Source organism: Chenopodium album, chromosome 17 (genome assembly GCF_948465745.1).
Source record: "Chenopodium album chromosome 17, dcCheAlbu1.1, whole genome shotgun sequence".
NCBI lineage: Eukaryota > Viridiplantae > Streptophyta > Magnoliopsida > Caryophyllales > Amaranthaceae > Chenopodium > Chenopodium album.
In genome coordinates this window covers 1,989,029-2,012,061 of record NC_137850.1, presented here as the reverse complement: position 1 = coordinate 2,012,061, position 23,033 = coordinate 1,989,029, and the positions used below count along the sequence as shown (strand labels likewise).

The 23,033-nt window shown below is 36.1% G+C and overlaps 2 protein-coding genes across 2 annotated transcripts; one reads left to right on the top strand and one right to left on the bottom strand.

The window, feature by feature from the left end:
* The first annotated feature begins 204 nt into the window (after nt 1–204).
* On the top strand, nt 205–18,566 carry LOC145589358 (ADP-ribosylation factor GTPase-activating protein AGD4-like). The gene is made up of 19 exons (XM_081645894.1): nt 205–330; nt 1,000–1,076; nt 1,808–1,905; nt 2,700–2,770; nt 4,676–4,738; nt 5,782–5,826; nt 8,473–8,538; nt 10,157–10,204; nt 10,302–10,397; nt 10,480–10,521; nt 10,914–11,132; nt 11,291–11,422; nt 13,039–13,257; nt 14,449–14,532; nt 14,617–14,886; nt 15,740–15,858; nt 16,284–16,374; nt 16,468–16,907; nt 18,271–18,566. Exons 1-19 carry the CDS (start codon nt 283–285, stop codon nt 18,383–18,385), a joined length of 2,343 nt encoding a protein of 780 aa, XP_081502020.1. The 5' UTR covers nt 205–282; the 3' UTR covers nt 18,386–18,566.
* Nucleotides 18,567–20,225: 1,659 nt separating this feature from the next.
* Nucleotides 20,226–22,734, bottom strand: LOC145590212 (double-stranded RNA-binding protein 4-like). Its single transcript, XM_081646961.1, has 6 exons — nt 22,722–22,734; nt 21,981–22,246; nt 21,084–21,300; nt 20,719–20,841; nt 20,582–20,619; nt 20,226–20,306 (listed from the first exon to the last, which is right to left on the bottom strand). The coding sequence occupies exons 1-6, from the start codon at nt 22,732–22,734 to the stop codon at nt 20,226–20,228; spliced, it is 738 nt and encodes a 245-aa protein (XP_081503087.1).
* Nucleotides 22,735–23,033: the final 299 nt, after the last annotated feature.

Here is a 23,033-nt window from a genome sequence, read left to right as displayed (position 1 = left end):
GACCTAACAAGAAATGAAAAAAATAGAAAAAAGAATTGACTAGTGTTTCTAGTATCTGTACGAAGACAAAAAACCAGAAGGGTGTCGGGAGAAAGGCGAAACTTGGTATCGCATGACAGTGAGGTGACATCTAACTCCCAACTCAACTCGACTCACCTCACCATTTCTGCAACTCTCTCTCTTTCTCTTTCTCTTTCTCTCTCTTCTTTCTCTCTCCTCTTTCTTCTTCATCACTTTCACCTTCATTCTCATATCATCACCAACCTTAATTCCTTACCTCCAATGGGGTCCTACATTGATCTAGAAGATTCACCTATGTTTCACAAGCAGGTACCTTTAATTTCCCGTATTATTTTCATTTAATTTGATCTGCATTTTGTATTCTTCATTATATTAATATTTTGAATCGATCTGAAGTTGAAAAATTATTGATTTGCTTTATTTAATTGCGCGCCGCATAATTGAGTTGCAGATTTATATGATTTTTTGGTGAATTTTAATCGAATTGAAAAAACTGTGTAATTGGGAATCATATTAACCTCCTTTGTTTGGGGGCAACTGTTGATCTTAAGCTGTGACGGAGGGCTTTGTTAGCGAGGATAATGATGTAGACGAGATTTAATTTACTTACGTACCTAAGACTATCACCAATTAAGCTAGTTGGCATTGCGTTCTTATCAATTTTTATTACATTACACTGTAATCTAGTCTCAATTTGTAGTGTGCCAAAAATAATCTTGCGGATTTCGATTGTCTCTTTTCATTTTGCATTGAACAATTTGAGCCATGGAGAGAACTTTCCATTTATAGATGCTTTTTTAACTCCTATTTATCTATTTATTGATTTATTTGATTGGCAAGGTATAGTTTTTTAATTGATATGTTTCTTACTTTGGAAAGGTGCAAGTAATGTGATGTTACTTATAGCAACAAAGCGAAACAAGTATCGGTAGAAAGAATGATCTTTTTGATATGAGTATCATTGTTACTATTGTACAGGTGTTTTCAATGGAACAGACAACCGATGAACTAAAGGATCGCTGCCAGAGACTATATAAAGGATCCCAGAAATTGCTGTGAGTACTCTGAAGAAGTAACATTTATTGTGAAATCCCCCTCCTATTTTCAGGAAATTATTATGCAAATATTTCTCAGGTTTTTTCCCACCTCGAGGAATTATGACATAAACCAAGAAATATAATGTAAAAGAATAGTAGATAGACAAGGTTAGATTAGGGCAATAAACCTCTAAAGAATGTAACTCGTTTTAAACTATCTACTTATATAGAAATTGTTCCTATTGCCGATTAACAAAATAAGTATACTTATAGGATTTCTGTGCAATGAGATATGGACTAGATGAGGGGAAGACTTTGAGGCACAGTATTAGCTATGGGAACAAAGAAATCCAGGGTAGATGATACAGTTCACGTGTAAAATAATCCACTGCTGTAGGAAACAAAGCATTGGCCTTTATAGAGAGCAACTTAAACCAACAAGGCCTTGTTGCTTTTTTTTTAAAAGGGCTAGATCTTTCAAATACTCCTTTTGTTGAGAAGTTGTGCATCTTGCATAGCTTTCTTAATCACCTAGTAGTGGGCCAGTTGCTGTTTTGTTTTCCCCTTAGGATTTTTCTTGTCCTTCCCAGTGCAAATTCGTTGCATTTTTAAGCAACTCTGTCAATGTGAAATCTAAAATTTATAATGTACCTAAGAACATAAGTAATAAAGAATTATAATAAGGTAGATGGCATGCACAATCAGCAGTAGGATCTATATCTGAAACTAGTTTACTCTTGATGTTGCAGGGCTGCTCTTTCTGAAGCTTATGAAGGGGACACCACTTTTGCTGATGCTTTAGAATCCTTTGGGGGACAGGATGATCCTTTGAGTTTATCTATAGGAGGTAAGTTGAAGATTGAGAGTTTGTTCCTCACTTTGAACAGCAGAAAGCAGGCTTTTTAATTTTATTTATTATTATTATTATTATTATTATTATTATTTTATTTTTTATTTTTTATGTATAAGACACAAATGTGTAATTGTGAAGTAGAAGTAAGGTGTAGTTAATCTGAGAGGTCTGGACGTGAGCATGATTGGAACTAATTGATCATTGACAAAGTTTCTATATCGCGAACCATGAGCTTAAGATTTTTTTTTTCCCAGCTTATAGCAGCCTTTGGTTGTATGATATTGGTGGCGAATTTATTTATTATTTGACTGTACTCTCTTATATGAAAAAAAATCAGGACTTAAGGAGGTATTCTTATATTCACCATAAAGGATTGTCTCCTGAAGTCCTACCTGAGAATGCTATTAGAAAACTGAACTGTCATATAATTGGAATGCTGGTTTCCTGGAAGCCACCCCAAAAGTTAAGTGTAATACAGAGGGAAGGGTTCATTTTATAAGATGTGCATCATGTTTGAGTAGAATTATTGTATTTAACATTCTTTCTCATTCAATGAAATCCTTTTCGTTAATATTAAGAAAATATTGCATTGTGCAAGGGTCTTATTGATGGTTCAAGTGATATACTGTTAACATTGTGGTTTGATTTAAAGCTTGATCATCTCTTAGAAACAATTTAACAAGGATTAACGCTATCTGCTGGAATTTTGTTTGATACTATGTTATTTCATTTTGCCCAAGTATGGCATGGTTTATATGCTGCTTTTATATTAAAATTGTTTTCTTCAGGTCCACTAATTTCTAAGTTCACCAGCGCATTCCGGGAGCTTGCAACTTACAAGGACCTTCTTCGGTTGCAGGTAAGCCGCTTCTAGTAGCTTCTTTGTTTGGTAAGTTGTATAAATTTATCTGAAAGGGGTTACCTGATTACCTCCCTTAAGAGAATAAGGGCTAAGGATGGTCTTTAGGCCTTAAAATCTTTTGGCAACACTGCTTCAGTTTTGTCCTGCTATTTCCTTTTAGTTACTTTGAAGCCTGTCAAAATTAGCTTATCACTCCACTAGCATAAGCTTAGTAGATCAGGTAGCTCACTATTTAAACCTATATCATACACTCAACGTTATTAAAAATCGACATTTTCTTTTTGCCTTATCGATTGTATTTCTCAAAAGAAAATGTTGTGTACATGTGTGTATGCTCTCTCACACGAACGTGGACACATATTATTATTGGCAATATACATGCTCATATGCACACATGTTATGATTGACAATAACAATGCCTCTGACAAGGCTTTTTTTTATTGTACCCTTTCGTCGATTACTTAATCTGTCCACTTTACAAGACACTCCTGTTTCAGCATTCCATGTGAGCAATGTCTGGACTCTCAGTTACAGAAGCATTCCTGTGAAGCCGTGACAAAGAAACAGAGGAACTTGCCTTGATTTTTGAGCTTTAGCCTCCCGATTATTGGTGGTAAGGGATACTAGGACGTGAGTGGGGGATTATTAGGCATCTCTACTTGCAAGAAGTGTTTGGTTTGCTTATCTTCACCAGCACGGTAATTCCTTTTCTCCACTGGCCTATTTATCTGGAAGGCTAGTGTTCCTCTGATGGATAGAGCTTGGTTTTGGGTATATATTCTGAAGGAATTGACCAGATATGTGCATGTTGTGTCGTGCAAATAGTGACTTGCTTCCATATCTTCCTTCATTGTGAGATGACGAATCATAATTGGAGATTTCTTGCTGTCTAAGGGAGTATTGGGTTATCCCTCGTACAGTGTTGGAATTGCCACAAGTTTGTTTTGTGGACTTTGGAAGGGCGAAGGAGAAGAACATGTGGTGGCATAATGCATTTACGATGATCTTGTAGTACTTGTGATTATAACTAAATGCACGTGTTGGTGGGCTTAAGCTGCTGGTGATTTACTTTGGTTTTCTAGAAAGCGTCAATGTTCTAGAACCATTTTGATTAATTCTTTACAATCCATAACTTCTAAAGTGATTCTTTGGATGTCATTGAAACTGTATAGGAGGGTATGCATGGGTGTTTTATAAAATATGGTTTGGTACAAATATTAAGGTGTAAATTTAGGTTCTGTATAGCACGTGATTGTTAATACTCTGTATGTTTTTAAAAATATGTGATTGGGTGCATTGGTTCTTAGGGAAGAGATAAAGCGTTATATGTAATACGATATGGACATTTTGTGAAATGAAATAGGTACTTTCATACCAACTAGATTGATGATTATATGGTCAAAGTATTTCATATAAATAGAGTCAAAAGTTGGAACAATTATACAAAAAAAAGAGGGAGTATTAATTAAAGACATCCACACCAAGGATTAGGAAGTATGAAAAAACTAAGCAGGAGTGTATTCCAAAAGTTAAATCATAAAGAAATTATAATTATATCCAAAAAAAACAAAATGACAGGCCTATATAACAGCACTGAGTGAAATTACTGTATATTATCTCCATAGGAAAACAAGTTATCCTTTAAAATTGTTTTGCTTTGAAGTGCCTTGGGGCCTTAAGAAATTTGGGCCCGGGGGGGGGGGTGTGGAGGAGTTAAAAAAAATAAAAACTTTACTGGCAATCTTGTGGGTATTGTCTCATCTTTGGGCCTATTCTTGGAACCCTGATTCCCTTATCCTGGATTCCTGGTTGTAAAATTGATTTCCAGTTTTACATTTGATGTTTGTTGATTTTCTAAAACTTTAAGGCATTGTATTTATGCGGATTTTCATTCTACCGCAGGTGGAACATGTTTTAGTTGATCGTCTCCAACAATTTGTATCTGTTGATCTCCAAGATGCGAAGGTACATATTGAACTCTACTGATGAAATGATTGATGGTGATTAGAAATATTCCCCAATTTTTCCTAGTGTTGCAGGAAATGTGATTGTATATTTTTCACCTATGTGTTATAATTGGCTGCAAAAAACATTCAATTAAAAGCCCATTGTAAACTGGGGACTACTTTTTCATTTCAAGAAACATCCTCTTTCTGTAATTACAGGGTAAAGTTTTACTCATCTCTTATGCTTTGGCATACCGCTATAGCAATTGGTGAAAGCCTTGTAAAAGTCTTGCAAAAATTGTATGTCTCATATTTTGCTTTCATTAGTTAAGTACTGTTGTCTTCTAGTCACACCAGAGCAACATCAGAACATTTGTATTTCCTCCCTCACTGACTCTTTGTGGAAGCCGAGTGCTGTGTATACAATCAGTGTAGAACCCATGTATCCCCAATAATGACTCTACTCCTCTAATAGTCTGCTTTTACTACTCTGATAGTATACCTATCAGTGCAAATCCCTTAAAAAAATTCATATTGTGAAAAGTGCAACACAGCCCATGATCAACACATCATTTCTGTTCCTATAACTGGCTTAAAATCTTAAATATCACATGATATTTACGGAGTCAAACTGGTCTTTTTGAAGGTTGTATTACTTGTATCTACTACATATCAACATATGCTATATGTGGGTGATTTAATTGTTTTGTTTGATGTTAAAGTTGCTGTATGATACACTGCTTGTAGTTGACCTGATGTTTTGTCTGCAAACATTTTCTGTTAAAGTCTCACCTTTTTGGTAAAATGCCTGAAGATTTGTCTAGATTTTTGTTATGGAAAGTCTAACATACACCATTGTCAACATCCCAGACAGGGCAAAGTTTTATTTGCCTTGTTGTATAACTTGTATTAGCATTCCTCTAAAGGTTGACTGTATTCTAGTGGTTGTTGTCCATTGTTCTTTCATGATCACTTACTTGCATAACTGTATTTATGCAATGTATTTTCATCGCTTCCTGTCTGCCTTCATATTAAGTTTATATACATCTCCTTCCCTTGCAGGATGCCCGCCGACGATTTGACAAATCTATATATGCCTATGATCAGGTACATATGACCCACTTTCTGTTTTACCCCATTTTATTCTTTGCATTTCTTGATCTGGACCTTATCTGTTTATCTATAAGCACTATCAAGTGTCTATATGGAATATACTTCTGTTTATAAACATTATTTATTAAACTACACAGGCTATATAAAATCTTCTTCTTTCTTTCCATCACACCAACCTATTTTTTGTCTCCATCTCAGGCTCTTCGACAATTATTGCCCCTATCCTGTGCATGCCTTTCACGTTGCTTGTATTATTAAATGAACCATTGTATACCTTACCATTTTCTCAATTCTCATGTTTTCATTTCTTAGGTTTTTTGGAGCGCATGTCCTATTCAGAGTCTCCTGATCTGGGAGCTCTTTTTTGTTTATTGATTTTTTTTTTTTTTTTTTTTTTTTTTTGTTGTGTGTGTGTGTGGGGGGGGGGTGGGGGGGGGGAGTAGGAGTGGTCGAGTGGGTGGGGATCCTCTGGAGTTTTAGTTAGTTTTTATTTTTTCTTCCTTTCATTATTTAATGGAAGTAATGGAGTTGTGATAGGAGATACCTCTATGAGTGATGAAGAAATCAACATGGAGTATGTGCGAAGGATTAGGAGAGTAGAGGTGGAGATTGCACTGAGGAAGATGAAACCTAAGAAGGCGGTTGGCCCTGATGGGGTACCGATAGAGGTGTGGAGGTGTTTGGGTAAGATTGGTATTGATTGGTTAACAAACCTTTTCAACAAGATATGGACGGCTACAAGGATCCCACAAGATTGGAGGAAGAGCACCTTGGTCCCGGTTTATAAAAACAAAGGAGACGCTCAAGATTGTTCTAATTATCGAGGAATTAAGCTTATGAGCCATACTATGAAGTTGTGGGAAAGGGTGATTGAACAAAGGTTGAGGGCATGCACAAGCATTTCAGATAACCAATTTGGTTTTATGCCTGGGAGATCTACTATGGAGGCAATCCATTTGATAAGACAAATGATGGAGTTTTATAGGGTAAAGAAGAAAGATCTTCATATGGTCTTTATTGATTTAGAGAAGGCATATGACAAGGTGCCAAGAGAGATACTTTGGTGGGCAATGTTGAAGAAAGGTATCCCACGAAGGTATGTAGACCTAGTTAAGGATATGTATCGGGATGTGTCAACAAATGTGAGGACATGCGGAGGGTTGACAAAAGATTTCCCTATTACAATCGGATTGCATCAAGGGTCTGCATTAAGCCCTTTTCTTTTTGCAACGGTTCTAGATGAATTAACTAGACCAATTCAAGATGAGGTTCCATGGTGTATGCTGTTCGCAGATGATATCGTTTTGGTGGATGAGACTAAGGATGGGGTTAATGTCAAGTTGGAGCAATGGAGGCAAAGGTTGGAATCTAGAGGGTTTAAGCTAAGTTGGAGTAAGACTGAATATTTGGTATGTCGTTTTGGCACTCAGAGGGGGACAAGCAATGAAGTGGTGAGTTTGGATGGAAAGGATTTGACCATGAGTGAATGTTTTAAGTACCTAGGGTCGATCATCCAGAAGAATGGTGACATTGATCAAGACGTGACCCACAGGATTAAGTCAGGGTGGCTTAAATGGAGAGCGGCCACGGGAGTGTTATGCGACCGCAGCATTCCCTTAAAGTTGAAGGGAAAATTCTACAGGACTGCCATAAGACCAGTGTTGCTCTATGGTACAGAATGTTGGGCTTCTAAGAAAGAGCATATTAAAAAGATGGAGGTTACGGAAATGCGCATGTTAAGGTGGATGTGTGGAAACACTTTAAGAGATAGAATCAGAAATGAGGTTATTCGCAAGAAAGTAGGTGTGGCGGGCATTGTAGATAAATTAAGGGAAAATCGTCTGCGTTGGTTTGGACATGTAAGACGGAGACCCGAGGGTGCACCGGTGCGAAGAGTGGAAGAGTGGGACCATGGAGGGATTAAACGAGGAAGAGGGAGACCAAAGATGACTTGGTTGGAAGGAGTGAGGAAGGATATGAAGTGCATGGATTTACGTGAGGATGAAGTTTTGGATCGTAAGGGATGGAGGAGAAAGATTTATGTTGATGACTACACGGAATAATCAAATTTGGTTCATGTTAGCCGACCCCACTTTTGGGATTAAGGCTTTGATTGATTGATTGATTGATTTCATATATCTCTGAACACAAAAACTTTCATAATATGTATTTTGCTAATCCTATTTCTTTTTCCAACTGTGTATGGAAAGCTAAGAGAGGATTATGGCATTTTTGTGGGCTGCATGTTTGCACCTACTAGCTATTACTTCCTCTGTTTTTTTAATCGCACCATTTGGACTTTTTCACTATTCCCACATCCCTCTTTGACCAGCTTTTGTGTTCTATATGTAAGAAAAAAAATATAGTTATGTGGGTCTTATTGGATTCGTCTTGAATTATACTTTTCAAGTGTCAAATTTTTATACTCCAATATTTACTAATACCAAATTAAAGATAAAAATGTCTTAAGTTTTGCATCGGCAAGGGTGAAACATTGAATGGTGGAATTAAAATAAGAAAAACAGAGGAAGTATATTTTAACAGCTTCTTCTTCATCTTCTTCTTCCCTTTTTTTCCATGTTATCTACTGATAAACTTTATTTTGCTTTTGCTCTTCTGTGTAAACATGATCAAATTTAGGCACGTGAAAGATATGCCTCACTAAAGAAAAGCACACGTGAAGACATTGTTGCTGGACTAGAAGAGGTAAGTATTGATGATTGATCTGTAACTTTTGCTTGTTCTTCTAATCCGAAATACGATACAAATGTTGTTTATCCTTTTTAAAAATGTAATAGGTGACCACAGCAGGGTGACAGGGTCTTGATTTTCCCCCTTTCTAGCTTTTGAGTACATTGTGCCTTCATATATCTAGCCCTATGACAAAATTTTATCGCAGAACCAATTTTTACCTTTTAATTAGAATTTGTAATATCCATATAGGTTATTGTATTTGTTTTATATTTAGTTATTCGTCTCTAAAAACCCTGAGTTTATCTGATTCATGTAATCTTTGGCCTTAAAATGAAAATTGTTAGGAAATAAGGGTGTAATTGTGTTTGATTAATGCGGAACAAGTCAATGAAAATTCGGAACGAGAAAAGCAATAAAGAAGATAAACAAAGAACACAAGGATTTACGTGGTTCGGTCAAATTAGACCTACATCCACGGGTTGGGGATTCGAGAGGTTCTTCACTATAATAGAGGAAGAACGAGAGAATAATACAAGGATTCCTAAATCTAATGGCTCAAAAAGGTATGATCTAATTGATCAACTAAAGGGTCCTTTTATAACACAAGGAAACCCTAATAAAAGCCCTAAATTGTTCCCCAAATATACTCAAATAGCCGTCATAGAAAAGATATAATTTTAGGAAATTATCCCTAAAACAATTAAGTATAAACCGGACCAAAAAACTGAAATTTCGACTAGGCACGGACGTGCCTCTTTTAGGCTCTTTTTGGTTGAAGGAATTTGGCTGGAAAAAAAAAAGAAAGGAAAAGGTTTTAATATGTTCCCTTATTTGGTTGGATGAATGGAATGAAAATTTAAAAGAAAGGAAGGGAAGTGAAAGGAAAGCCTCTTTACAATTTTTCAGCTTTCTTTTCCTCCCAAAATTGGAGGAATTCGACTGGAAAGAGAAAATAAAAGCATATTTTCTTTCTCTTCCCTTCATTACATTTCATCAACCAAACATTGGAAATAAAATCTCTTTCTTTTCCCTTCTATTCCCTTCTCTTCCTTTCTTTTCCCCTCCTTTCCTTTCTCTTCATTTCCTTTACTAACAATGAACCAAACAAAGCCTTAGGCACGGGAGTGCTTCATCAAGTACCTCGTCAGCAAATTTCCAGCATCGTCAATTCTTCGTAAAACAGCCCTAACTTTCTCGTTTCTTATCGGAATTGGGCATGTTGGAAAGCTCTTGAAACAAGTTATCACCTCCAGTTGACAATGTCATAAATTAAGGGTCCTTAGGGATTCTTCAGTTGTGCAAAGGATTTTTTTCCTTTGAGTTTGCAACTTATGTGAACTAGGTTGTGTTAGGAGTTGAGAAAATAATGATTTGTCTGGTTAAATTTGTGGTTTATAATCCATATCAATCATGCTGGTTCCCGATAAGGATTTTAAGATATTATAGAGGAGATGCTTCTTTTGACTAGCTTCCTAAGTGTTGGGGCTGGATTAAATTTTGGTATATTCAAGGAGAATTAAGCTATGCTTATAGTTTGGGTCAGGGGACTGTCCCATCTCTCAGACAACTTCATAATAGAGCTTTTGCCTGATTTTCAGTTTTGAGTGAATTTTTATTAATTCATTTGCAGGACCTACACAACTCCAAATCAGCATTTGAGAGAAATCGATTCAGTCTGGTATGTTGAATAATACTGTTATTTTTTGTTTTTCTCTCTTCAACCCTTTCCCTTTGTTTCTGGACATTTTTTGACCTCTGCCAGTTAAGCATTCCAGGTGAATTCTCTCATGAATGTTGAATCAAAAAAGAAATATGAGTTTTTAGAGTCTTTCAGCACAATCATGGATGCTCACCTTAAATATTTCAAGCTGGTAAATAGTGTGAACTTTTCTTGCTTTGAAGCAATATTAATGATTATGACTATGAAAACTGAAGGACATACAATGATTTCAGGGATATGAATTATTAAGTCAAATGGAGCCCTTGATACATCAGGTATGAAATCAAATATCTCTTCCTGACATTTTCATTGACCTTCTAGGGTGTGAGTATTCAAAATGTATATTGTTTGGATAGTATATGCATGAACATATCTATTTTTCTTCTTTACATTTGAATAATGACATGCCCCGGCTCTCATGTCCAAACTCCAAACCTAAGATGGAGTCCCTATTTGTTAGATGTGAGCCTTGACAAGTCAGATACACAGATGTGTACCATATCCAATGTCCTTATTTGAGTTTGTTTGACATAGTTTTTAGTCAATTTCTAGAGAAATAATGGATGTCTCCTTGCTCAATTTTTTTAGGATTCCTTGTTTAGTTATTTATAATTGGTCTGGCGCTATTTGCATTGCTTTACACTCATAAATTCTAATGTTGCTGTAGGTATTAACATATGCACAGCAGTCAAAAGAGGTTGCAAATGCCGAGCAAGACAAACTTGCTAGAAGAATGCAGGAGTTCAGGACTCAAGTGCAATTAGACAACTTACGTGTTACAAGTAACACAGAAGCCTCAACAAGCATTGACAGTACTCGCCCTGTCGGTATGGGTTCCTCATGCAAAGATATAGAGGCGATTATGCAGTCTAATACTAATGGGATGGTAGCGTTCAATCTCTAATGTTTATTTCTTGTATTAAATCATCTTTCCTCCTTGTATGTCCCTAGTTCTTGGAGGTATTATGCTATTAATAAGTGGTCGTACGTAACATGTTTTGATTTCACTATATCCTTTTTCTTATGGATTTGTATTTGCCACAGGTCCAAACCATCAAGCAAGGTTACCTCCTAAAACGATCTTCAAGCTTGAGGGCAAATTGGAAGAGGCGATTCTTTGTGCTTGACAGTCGTGGAACATTATATTATCATAGAACCAAGGGGCCAAAACCAGTGGTACGAAGTTCTTCCTTTGTTTATTTATAGATGCAGCGCTTCTTTTTTTCATGCTTGACAGTGCACAAGTTCAATAATTACTATCTCTAATTGCCAATTAGTAGAAAATTATAAGAAGTTGATATTTTGAGAGCATAAATTGAGACGAGTCCAACAAGATCCCATATGACTGTTTTTCTCTTGATTATAGATGACCAAAGATGAATAAGAGGGTGTTTGAATAGTGTAAAATGCAAAACATAGCATCTAAAAATAGGTGAAAGACATACTACGTATATTTCACTGGTGGTTGGCTTTATGAAGAAAATTTATTAATTATCAAGCAATGCGACTTCATCAGCAGAACATGAAGTCAATTTCTGATCTTTGCCAGATGTCAAACTTTCTTACAGTTCCCCAAGATAAAGGTCATTAATTACCCTATTCATGAGTTGTTTTTTGCATTATGTCTTGTGCTTCTTTTTATATAGCATCTTTGGGTACACTATGTACTAAGCATTTTTCTTGAATGTGTAATATGGAATTTTGACTCTTTTCATTGCTCAGAGGTAATATTTCAGTAAAGTGAACTCTAAAGAAAGAGAAAGAGAGAGAGTTTGGGAGAGCATGCTGTATTTACACTGAGAGAGGGGGAGAGGGGTAGAAGTAAAGAAGTTAAGGAGAAGTGGGTGATAAATTATAGGGAGAGAGAAAAAAGAAGATTTGTGTATGAAGAAAAAGGGGGATGGGGAAGTGGGTAGGAGGAAGAAAATGGAGGGAATGAGAGTGGGAAGAAGATCAGGGGGAGGGTAGAGAGATAGCATTACAGCAAGAGTGGAATAGAGCAGGGGAAGGAGGTAGGGGTAAGGGAGGTAAGTAGAGAGATTCAGAGGAGGAAGAAATGAGTGAATCAGTGGAAGAATGAGAGGGAAGAGAGAGCAGGATTGGGCCAATGGAGGGAGGGAGAGATGGGCAATCATAGAAAAGTACACTTCAAGAACTTTTAGGATACTAGTTGGTTTGTTAAAATAGTTTTACATAATCTGATCTACCTACACTGCCTGTGATCTGAAAATATTTATAACCCCCCCCCCCCCCCCCCACCACTGGATTTTTCCACGTAAATCAAAGTTTTGTTTAGATATGTTGGTATTTCTGTTGTTTGTGTGTTGTTTCCATCCTGGTGTCGATCATCTATTACAAGGATGTTTAATTTTGGATTTTGTAAAGGCAGTGTTGGACTGGTTGTCTGGATATTTTTCTTGATTCAGAAATCTGTCCTTTTTTTTTTTTTTTACTTTCTTAAAATAAAAAGATAAGTTAGCTCAAGTGTTATTGATTCCCAACATTTCCATGCCTGGATGACCTTTTTCTTGGTTGTCCCCCTGACAATCAAAAAGAACTTAATATTGGACCAGGAGCGTAAGAGTACAAAATCATTGAAATCTTGAAAAGGACTTGATGCTAGATCTAGCAAAAGAAAATTAATTTCAGTTAATGGTAAAAGGATGATCTTTATTGACAGTTTGACTTGTGTCCTTCTAGTGCAATTTATACATATGCTTTTATTGCTATTTGCTAGTTTTCAACCTATGCCGGGTAGTGTTTGGGAGGTTCTTATTTCTAAACTTCTTAAGGGTCCTCATTCAAACCAATCTACTTCTGTTGGAGAGCAAAGTAACAGTGTGTTTGGGAGATTTCGGTCAAAGCATAATAGGACGCCATCTTGGACTGAAGATAGCCTTGGCTGTCGTACTGTTGATCTTCGTACATCAACAATTAAGATTGATGCAGAGGACAGAGATCTCCGTCTTTGCTTTCGAGTAATTTCGCCATCAAAAACATACACATTGCAGGTACTTTTTCTAAATTAATAAGTTTTAGAAACTATTTAATGGAATATCCAAGCAATATCCCTTAATTTTTCTTAAATGCTCTTTCATTTACTCACTTTACTCACCTTTTTTCAAACTCTTTTAAATGATGGTTTTGTTATGTCCGTTTCTTTATATCGTACGATTCTTTATGACAATTTATGTTAGCCGACCCCAATTCATTTTGGGACTAAGGCTTTGTTGTTGTTGTTGTATTTTGTATAATCAAGCTCCATTTATTCAGTTCATATTATTTTGTACTTATGGGCATTAGTTATGACTATTCCCTGCCACTTCCATTGTTATATCCATAATCCATGGATCAAAGGTGCAATCTTTTCTAGTAGTGATGCCTGTAATTTTTTGTCAATAGGCAATGAATGCTTTTGCTTTATCATAATTTGATGGTTGTTATCAATAGTTCAAACTCAATTAAGAGATGCTTTGTTGCTTATGTACTATTATGGTATTACCTCTATACATATACTTCACATCTCCTTGTCTTTTTGTGCCCCCGCCCTCTCCCTTTAGTTTTGTGCGGGGATCTTGGCAGTTACTTTTGCATATGGTTTTTCTATGCTACTCTGTAATACGATGGACTTACATAATTACATTGTAAATTGCATGAGATGCATATTGGTTACATATCCCACATTTTTGCTTTCTCAAATTTTACCTTTGTCTATCTTTGGAGAATCATTCATTATTTTAAAATATTATGGTCCCTTGTCAGTTCTGTGAATAATTCTGTTGCAACCAGTCAGAACTGGTAAGGGTATGTATAATATTTCAGTGATTCTACAAAGTTCTCATGATTTCTATGAGTTTTTTATTTGACTGTAATAGATACCAAAAGCTAACATTAAAGAAATCCATTCTTTTCTACTTTGTATTTGGTTTTGAAGTGTTTGAGAACTTCTGTCTGTAGAGTATGAACATCGAATTTTTGTGCTGTATAATTATGAGCCCTATTGATCAATAGTATACTAACAGGGAAAGAAATGGTGACTATGATATATGGGGTACCTCTTATTTGTGCTTATGGTTTATGTTTGTAATCTATATCACAGCCACCATTTCTTTCCACGTTAGTAGAGTGCATGACCATAATTAAAGGCTCAGTACCTCTGGTTTATTCTTTTTGTCCACGTTTGTAATTTATGGTTTTTGCAGGCTGAAACTGGGGCGGATAGAATAGAGTGGGTCAACAAAATCACTGGAGTTATTACTTCACTTTTGAATTCTCACTTAGAACAGGTTACTCAGCTTGCTGCTAATTACAACTCACAAGTCATTTGTTAACTCTTTTTTTAATGCTAACAGTGTAACAATAACCTTCAGGAGCCATTTGCTCCAGTTGTTGAAAATCATAGCTCATGTATTGCGAGTGAAGCTATGTCAAATACCCCTATCTCACATAGTCGAAATTTGAGCAATGATATGGAGAAGCTCACAATTGGTGTCTCTCGACTCCTTCAGCAAATTCCTGGAAATAATCAGTGTGCAGAATGCAGCGCTCCTGAGCCTGATTGGGCCTCATTGAATCTTGGCATCTTGATGTGTATCGAATGCTCAGGTGCCCATCGCAATCTTGGTGTTCACATCTCAAAGGTAATTTGAAATCTTGCTTTTCCTCAAACATTAGCTTTATGCTAATTATCAAGTGTAAAATGACAATTATTAATGCATTTACTTTGAACTTTATTCTGAGAGTATTTGGCTTGAGATTTATTTTCCTTATCTTGCTTTCTACAACTCTCAAAATTCTCTCAGGCCTCAACAATATGATTCAATATAATAGGTTTCTGGTAGAATTGAATAGAGATATTTACCAGGGTTCTTCTTACTAGTTACTAGTCGTACTACCCTTCTCCCTATCCTTACCATTATGAATTTCTGGGCCACTTCTGCAAGGTAAGACCAGGATCCGATTTGAGGGTTTTACTGACAAGCATGATAGCATGCTTATAAACAATCATAATTTGTAGGTCCCTATTATTCCGTAACAGCCCCTGATATGTACTTCCTCCGCTACGTTATATAGTGCGCATTTCTCGTTTTTCACGGGAATTAAGGGAGAGAGGGTGTGTGTAATTCATGTGCTTTCTCTTGCAGTGTGGCATTTCTTTTGTTGTACATCAGCTACCCCTTCCTTCTGGAAGAGTTTCCTTTGTTCAAGGATGCTGAGACAAAAGCCATGCTCTTGTTTGGTTGGATAATCACTTTGTTTAATAACTTATCAAAGTGCTGTGCCACTTAATAACAAAGCATAGGCATCTGATTGGAATCTCTTGGAGGGGGGGAGGGGGGGAATTATTTCGCATTATTAGGCATCTGATTGGAGTCCCTTGGGTAAAAACCGCAAAATATCATGCAACATTTAATATTAGTTGAATTATTTTATTTTGGTCCATCTAGTCCAGCATGGATAAAGTCAATGTCACTTCTTTCATTCCTATTGTAGGTTCGATCTATAACGTTGGATGTCAAGGTTTGGGAGCCGACAGTGTTGGAATTATTTCAAGCACTTGGTAATGCTTACTGCAACTCTGTGTGGGAGGAACAACTGTCTGTTGATGGGAGGTAAACAATTATGACCTGAAACTTTAAACATGCTTTTGTTATGAACACACCCACACACACGCATTTAAATTGTTTGTCAGTTGCTACCTACAAATTAGTTGCTTGATTCTGCCATCCTTATGATTCTAGTTTCTGTCTGGGAATCTCACTTACTATATGACTTGCTTTGAGAATTTCAGTATTTGCCTTCATAAATTATTATCAATCTAGTCCAAGTATATGGTCGAAGTAAATTTATTCACAAAGTATTTATTCATCTTTTTACAGTGAAATTTTTTTAAGTTGAAGAAATGATGAGCATATTTTAAAATTAAGTTCTTAAAGATAAATTTAATTAAGAAAATCAGTTTCTGCCTTTTTCTTTGATTCCCAATGTGCCATTTCCATTTCATGCTTATCTGATTTTGTATAAACCTGCAATGCAGAAAACAAGAATCAGATAGTTCTGTTACGTCCATTGTGAAACCATCTTCGAATGATTCTTTCAGCAAGAAGGAAAAGTATGTGCAGTTGAAGGTAATATATGATATCTTCTTGCCTTGATGCAATACCATCCAGGTTACTGTTCTCCAATGACATTCTAACATGATTTCTTTGCCCTGGTTTCAGTATGCAGAAAAGAAGCTACTTAGCCTGAATGCAACTGATTCAGTCCTCGGTTCACGAGCCAGTGCTCTGTGGGAAGCAGTTAGAACTAGTAACCTGCGTGAAGCTTATCGACTGATTGCTGTATCAGATGCCAGTGTCTTAAATACAACTTATGATGAAATACACTATGCTGATTTGAGTAGATTGGAAGAAGAGTTGGGCAAAGATGGTCACAAGTTGGATCCAGCTACATGCCCAAGGTTAAGGGGTGGTGAACCTGAAAGATGTCTACGTGGTTGTTCATTGTTACACTTGGCATGCCATGTTGGCAATACTGTGATGATTGAACTTTTGCTGCAATCTGGTGCTGATGTTAATATGCGTGACTTTCATGGAAGGACTCCTTTGCACCACTGCATTGCAAGAAAGAATGATGAGTTGGCAAAGTATCTTCTAAGAAGGTAAACAAAATTACCTAGAAATTCCTGCAGTTATGCCAAAAGGATACATCTTACAGATATAGACCTCATGTCTTTGTTCTCACTGTAAACTTGCTTCTTTTTTCTGTTTAATTTTCTATTTCTGCTATAATTTATTGACTATTGCTAGGCCATTGATCCACTTGATGAAGGTTCCCTTTTCAAATATTCCCTCAGTCTGAACTTAGATGTCATTATGTCCCAAACCCTTAATGAATTAACATGATACTTGATAAAAAGAAAATCTTTATATTAGCCATGTTGTTTCTGTCTACTCCTAATCACTTAAATTACGTACTAATGACAAGAAACTTTGATCATAAACCGTTTCGAGTTTAAGAATTATTACTACGTATTTACTTTATTAGACTTCCTAGTTCCTACAATACTACTTAAATTGGACAAATGAAATATTCAAAATGAAGATTAACTTATGATATGAACTAGGATCTTTGGTATCTCTATTTTCCTTTTCTAGACTTTTAACTTTATCTATTTGAAAACTTTCAAGTGACATTAGTATTCTAGTACCAAAAATATGATTTTTGTTTTTTCTCAGCAAAACCTTTATTCTAGTTTTCACCCCAAATTAATAACAACATTTATCTTCCCAGAAATAAACCACTCTCAACTGCAAATCCTAGGCATGATTCGACCTAGCATAGTCAAATTTGTCCAGACAGGTTATGTATCTGAAGTTTACACCAAATTCAAACACCATGGGGCCAAAGGGTCAAATCTCAACCACTGGAGAAAAGAGAGGAATAAGATGCAGAAAAGGCTAGCAAGTCGCCTTTTCAGAGAAGAGAGAAAGGGCAACTTCGAGGTTAGCAGGTGTTGGTTCGCGTCATTTGGTGGAGGTTGTGGTGGATGGATCGTCAGTGGTTGATTGGCTGGGGATTGCTAGGGGTTTTGGGGTTGCTAAGAGAAGGGAGGTGTTTACTGTGTAGTAGAGGTGAATGATCAGGATCGTATGGGTAGTTAGTGCCTTAGTGGTGGTTGAAACCTTCTGTCTTCTTTTCTGAAAAACTGTCAAAATGTTTTCAAAATCAAAATCTGATTATAAGGAAATTCAATCATAAAACATATTTACTTTAAGAAATATTATTGCTTTATATGAGACATCTTTAAATAGTACTTATTCCAACCGTACCTTATGATTTCAACTTGAATCGTTGGTACCTCTAATTTCCATTTCCAGAAATTTGTACATTCCTCAACCTCGTCCAGAACTTTTGAGTGACACAAGTAATTCTAGTTCCAGATATAAGAATTATTTTTTTCCAATCAAATCTTTATCGTTGTTCTGTTAATATAACTTTTTTTCATACCTTTTTGGCTTCAGAGGTGCTAGAAGACTTATTAAGGATTGGGGAGGACTGACTGCACTAGAAAGAGCTATGGAGCTGGGATCAATTACAGACGATGTGCTCTTCATTTTGCTTTCTGAAAACGAGTAACAAATTTTTTACACGAACTGTGTTGTACGAAGCCACAAAGGTACAATGTGTTAACTTTTATTAATTTATACTTGTATTAATCTGGCTTATGTAATTCAAACTATGTAAATTAGTCATGTTACTCATGTATATGCAAGCATGTATCATATATTCATATATATGAAACCAAGTTCAATCCAAGTTTAACCATTTTTTTCTATCTGATCTGCACATCTGTTTACAGTCTTCTTGTTCCTTGTTACAGTGTGTGGTACGGTGAGCTGATTATAAGAACAGTACCTTGATAACTCAGTTTATTTACACATTGTTATACATGATAGAACATTTGGAAGAGGTTTGGTCTAAAGCATAAATTGTGCCCATCCTCACTCTTTACTTGGGGGCTGTTTGGTTGAACTTCTTGAAATGGGTTGGAATGGATTTAGAATCCATTTCATGGTTTTATTTGTTTGGTTGAGATAATTTAAGTATGGAATCTCATACCAAGGGGGATCCTAACTCCACCCCATTCTCTTAGAATCTCATACCCACTTCCCCGGTTCCCCCCAAGGATTCATAGTCTATACTACCACTCGAGTATAAGAATCCATTCCATGATTAAACCAAATAACTTAGGATAGGTATGGAATATAGAATCTATACCACCCAAGTATGAGAATCCATACCAATTCATTCCAGCTCAGTGAACCAAACGACCCCTTAGTTTTTTTCATTTCACTGTACAGCAACTTAGTTTCCGACTTTCATGTTGCGATGGAATGGTAAACCAGCCTCTTAGGAAGTGGAAGTTGTGAAAACAGCAAATACTCTGTATCAACAGTAAAGATTTTACAGAATTGTGTCAACAACAACCGCCATTTGGAAAGCGGATGCTTATACAATGTTCTTATGGGAGAAGTTTGAATAGCCGATGCCTTTTGTCTTTAGCCCATACCTTAGCCTCGCTGATATAAGTTTCCGTGCACTTCAATTCCCAAATCCTATCTAATTTAGTTCTAAAATGTATGCTTCAGAAGTTCAGATCTTGAATATAAGAAACAAATTACTCTGATCTAATAATTCTGAACATTCATGCAACTTTTTCTGCAATTCAATAACTGTGAATCTTTAAGGGTCCCTAAGAAGTTGAAATCAGAGAACTCTTGAATATGATTGTTTACATGGATAAAGATAAAACTTTCCCGTTGTTCGTCGAGAAATTGCCCTCAGATTTTCCCTGAATTCATGCTTATGTTACTATCTTATAATTGAAAACAATTTCATTTGTTCATCTAGTTAATGTAATACTGTATGTAGACTGCTACTACGAATCGGCAAAAGTTCACAATTATACACATGCGAAAAAAGTGTACAGTAACTAATTAATTGTACAGGAATGAAGAGATGCTGACAATTCGTATGTCTAACTGAAAATAGAACAAAATAAGATAAAATAGACAATACTTGTATTAATGTCATAGTTAACTGAAGCTGGATTATACATAAGATCTCTGTGATAATTGTCTTCTCTTAGAGACATTGTAGTTCAAGCACACAGTAGGTACTACATAGCCCTGATCAAACCAGAAAATTAAGGGTTGTGTACTACGTAGCCCTGATCAAACCAGAAATTAAGGGTGGGAATTCTGCCAGTACTCGAACTAAGCAAAAGTGAAACTATTTACTGTGCTATGATGTTTGCTTTCCCACAGATTCAAGTGTTTGCAGAATGCTGTCTAAGGATTTGTCAATTCGTAACGATCAATGTTACTGGCTTTGTCATAATTTTGAAATCTAGGTAGTAAATTAAACATATCTAGCCTAGCTTTAAATACATAAAAGCATGTTTCTTGTTCCCAAATCAATGCCCTGCTGAACGCTGTTTAAAGAAGTTGCGCTGTTGCGTTACAGCAGTAGACAAGTGAGGAGCTGATCTTAAGTGCTGCAAGTAATGAACGACAACAAAATTATAAACAGGAAAGTGTTACTTACTGAAAAATATGCAAAAGAAACTGTATTTAACTTCACCCAGTTATCATTATTGCTCTAAGAGACTGAAGAATTACTCAACAAAGATTATATCTCAAAAGCCAGAAAAGTAAATGATTTGAAGTGTTATGACCTCCCCCCAACCATATTTATTGTCTTTAAGGAGAAAAAAGGAAGTAAATACAAAGCAATGAAGTGCTTAATACAGCCTTGAAGAAAATTTCTTACCACAGTACCACTTTTCGATTCTGAGACAGCCCCAGGATCTGCACACAATCCAGAAGAATTGCAATTGGGAGTTTTTTTTTTTTTCATTTTTGAAGTACTTTAAGCTTTTGAAGAAACAAGCTGTTGATTGATCTTACCTTTGACATTTGTTTTCCTTGGCTTCTTTAGGTTACTACCTGCAAACTTGACTGTTTTAAGTGCACTATAGTGTTTTCGCTTTAAGCTCGCCATTTGGTTGAGAATAGCTCCAGAATTAGTTCCTATAAGTGGGATGGGAATGAAGGCTTAAAACAGTGATCAACTTAGAAACTTAGTGTAGAGTATTACTTTTCTTGTAGTATTATCTCAGCCCTGAAGAAGTATAAAGCATAAGACAGTATCTGAATCGATTCATTGTAAGTATACAGGGAGCTGCTACTGTAATGGAAAACATTCAAAACACAAAATATACACAACTCAACCCCTAAAAATTAACATAGAAGTAATGGTATATATAAATAACCTTGAAGCCACTGCAGCGCAGCTTGTGCAGCAAGCTGTTCCGAGTCTTTCTTGCTTTGTCCTCCTTTGCCAGTGAAGTTATTACCAGCCACTGTCACCGTGGAGACATAAATAGGTAGCTGTCCTTCTCCTTCCGAAGACTGAGTCTTGTACGCAGGCATATCTAATTGTTGTTTGCATGCATATTCATACAGCATTGACTTACTAGATTTTGGATCCTACAAAAGAATGAGAGAAGGTTATTCAAGGAAGACAAAGTTAAGACAATTTGGAGCTACTAGTATCTTTGCTAGCGTACTAAATACATCATCAAATCATGGACACATTAAATCAAATATGGAAACAAATCTGCAATTAGTTAAGTGTCTTGATATGGTTGCATATAAGTAGGCATTAGAAGTATTCTAGACCTAGCTATGTTGTACTTTTAGGAAGGCTTCAACCATAATACAGATTATGTATATTGATGATTGCTGAATTGCTGATAACTACATCATGAGTTGGTTAGGAGTGTCTGCAAAAAATCGGCCTTTACCCCATGTTTTGAGATGGATAAACAGAAACTATATGGTAACACAAGCAAGAAGGCATCCTATTGTTGCAGCTACTTGCCTACTTTGTATTGGATTTGGCGGCATGTCAAAAACAAGGCATTATGCAGCAGCTAGTTCATTACATTGATAGTGAACTAGTGAAGTCGATAAAGATTGGACTTATGGTGTCTTAAGGCAGGGTCCTTCGTAGATGGTTTGCCCAACATTTACTAGATTAGATAGCTTATGAAAACGATTTTCAGATTTGCAATACTATGTTACTGACCAAAAAACAAAACCTTCATATCCTTTTCAATCATATAAAATATTTAGGGCAAGTGTCTAAGGATTTGCTTATAACACACCTCATGAAGCAGGGGTTTGGCATCAAGCTGCTGTTCATTGCATACAATACACTCATAAGCAAGTTTTGCTGCATCTTGTTCAGCTTCTTTGAGACGGCGAAATGTCTGCTTAGATGTATACTCCACTCCTTCAACAAATACAGTGGACCTGAACATTGGTGCGTGCTGAAATCCCTCGTTGGCTGTTCGATATGATGGGAATGGCAGAGCTCGTTTTTGAGTGTATTCTTGCAGCTTATTCTTGAAAATGGGGGGCTCATGTTTACCTGCAATTATTTGATCAAAATATAGTATGTGATCAACTAAGAATGTAGAAAGTACACAATCAAATTACATTAAAAAGACAACAGATTAAATCAAGACCCGAACAAAAACTCTGTGTTTGCAAATAAATTATAGATGGATATTTCCTTCTGCGACCACCAAAAATTCAAAATGTCATATAATTTCACAAAAAATTGAACCAGTGTATGATAGTAAAAATGTTGTTTTTGTAGTTAGAAAGCACAACATTCGTTATTAAAATTTTACACTGCTTTAAGAAGTTATATAAACTACCTAGCTATCTATGATCATGCATCATTCTAGCACGAGTCTTCAACATTTTTATACGCGTACCTACACTGAGTTTATTACAACAATTTGGTTCACATTGTGATTATTCACATGTTATTACATGCAATCCATTCAATCAAGCTTTAAGAATAAGATCATACATATGAAAAAGAAAGAAGACCTTACCTGTGGAAGACATTGCTATCCTCGGAAGAATTGATCGGCGTCTTGATTCCGAGTGTTTGTCTCTCCTTCTCGCTTCCTATGAATGCCCATACAAAGTACTTTGAGAGAGTGGCTTCTTAATTTACCATGCTTTTGTTGAGGGAAGCATCTTAAGTACTGAATTTGAGAAATATGACTGCTAACTTGTGTAGATGGACAATTCTGCCATCAGAAATGAGTCCTACATAGCTTGTACTTAAAGGTTATTTTGGTCCATTTGTTTAATGAATGCCTTTTAAGTGTGAAAGTCTTATGTGGATATATTGTGACAAT

Bases quoted from the DNA above. Each gene is read 5' to 3' on its own strand.
- LOC145589358 (XM_081645894.1), top strand. From the start codon at position 283: ATGGGGTCCTACATTGATCTAGAAGATTCACCTATGTTTCACAAGCAG. The intron at 8,539-10,156 runs GTAAGTATTGAT...ATTCATTTGCAG, and splicing joins TTGTTGCTGGACTAGAAGAG to GACCTACACAACTCCAAATC. The intron at 16,908-18,270 runs GTAAACAAAATT...TTTTGGCTTCAG, and splicing joins GCAAAGTATCTTCTAAGAAG to AGGTGCTAGAAGACTTATTA.
- LOC145590212 (XM_081646961.1), bottom strand. The intron at 20,842-21,083 runs GTTATTTATATA...TCCCACTTATAG, and splicing joins TGCGCTGCAGTGGCTTCAAG to GAACTAATTCTGGAGCTATT. The intron at 20,307-20,581 runs GTAAGAAATTTT...CATTACTTGCAG, and splicing joins AATCGAAAAGTGGTACTGTG to CACTTAAGATCAGCTCCTCA.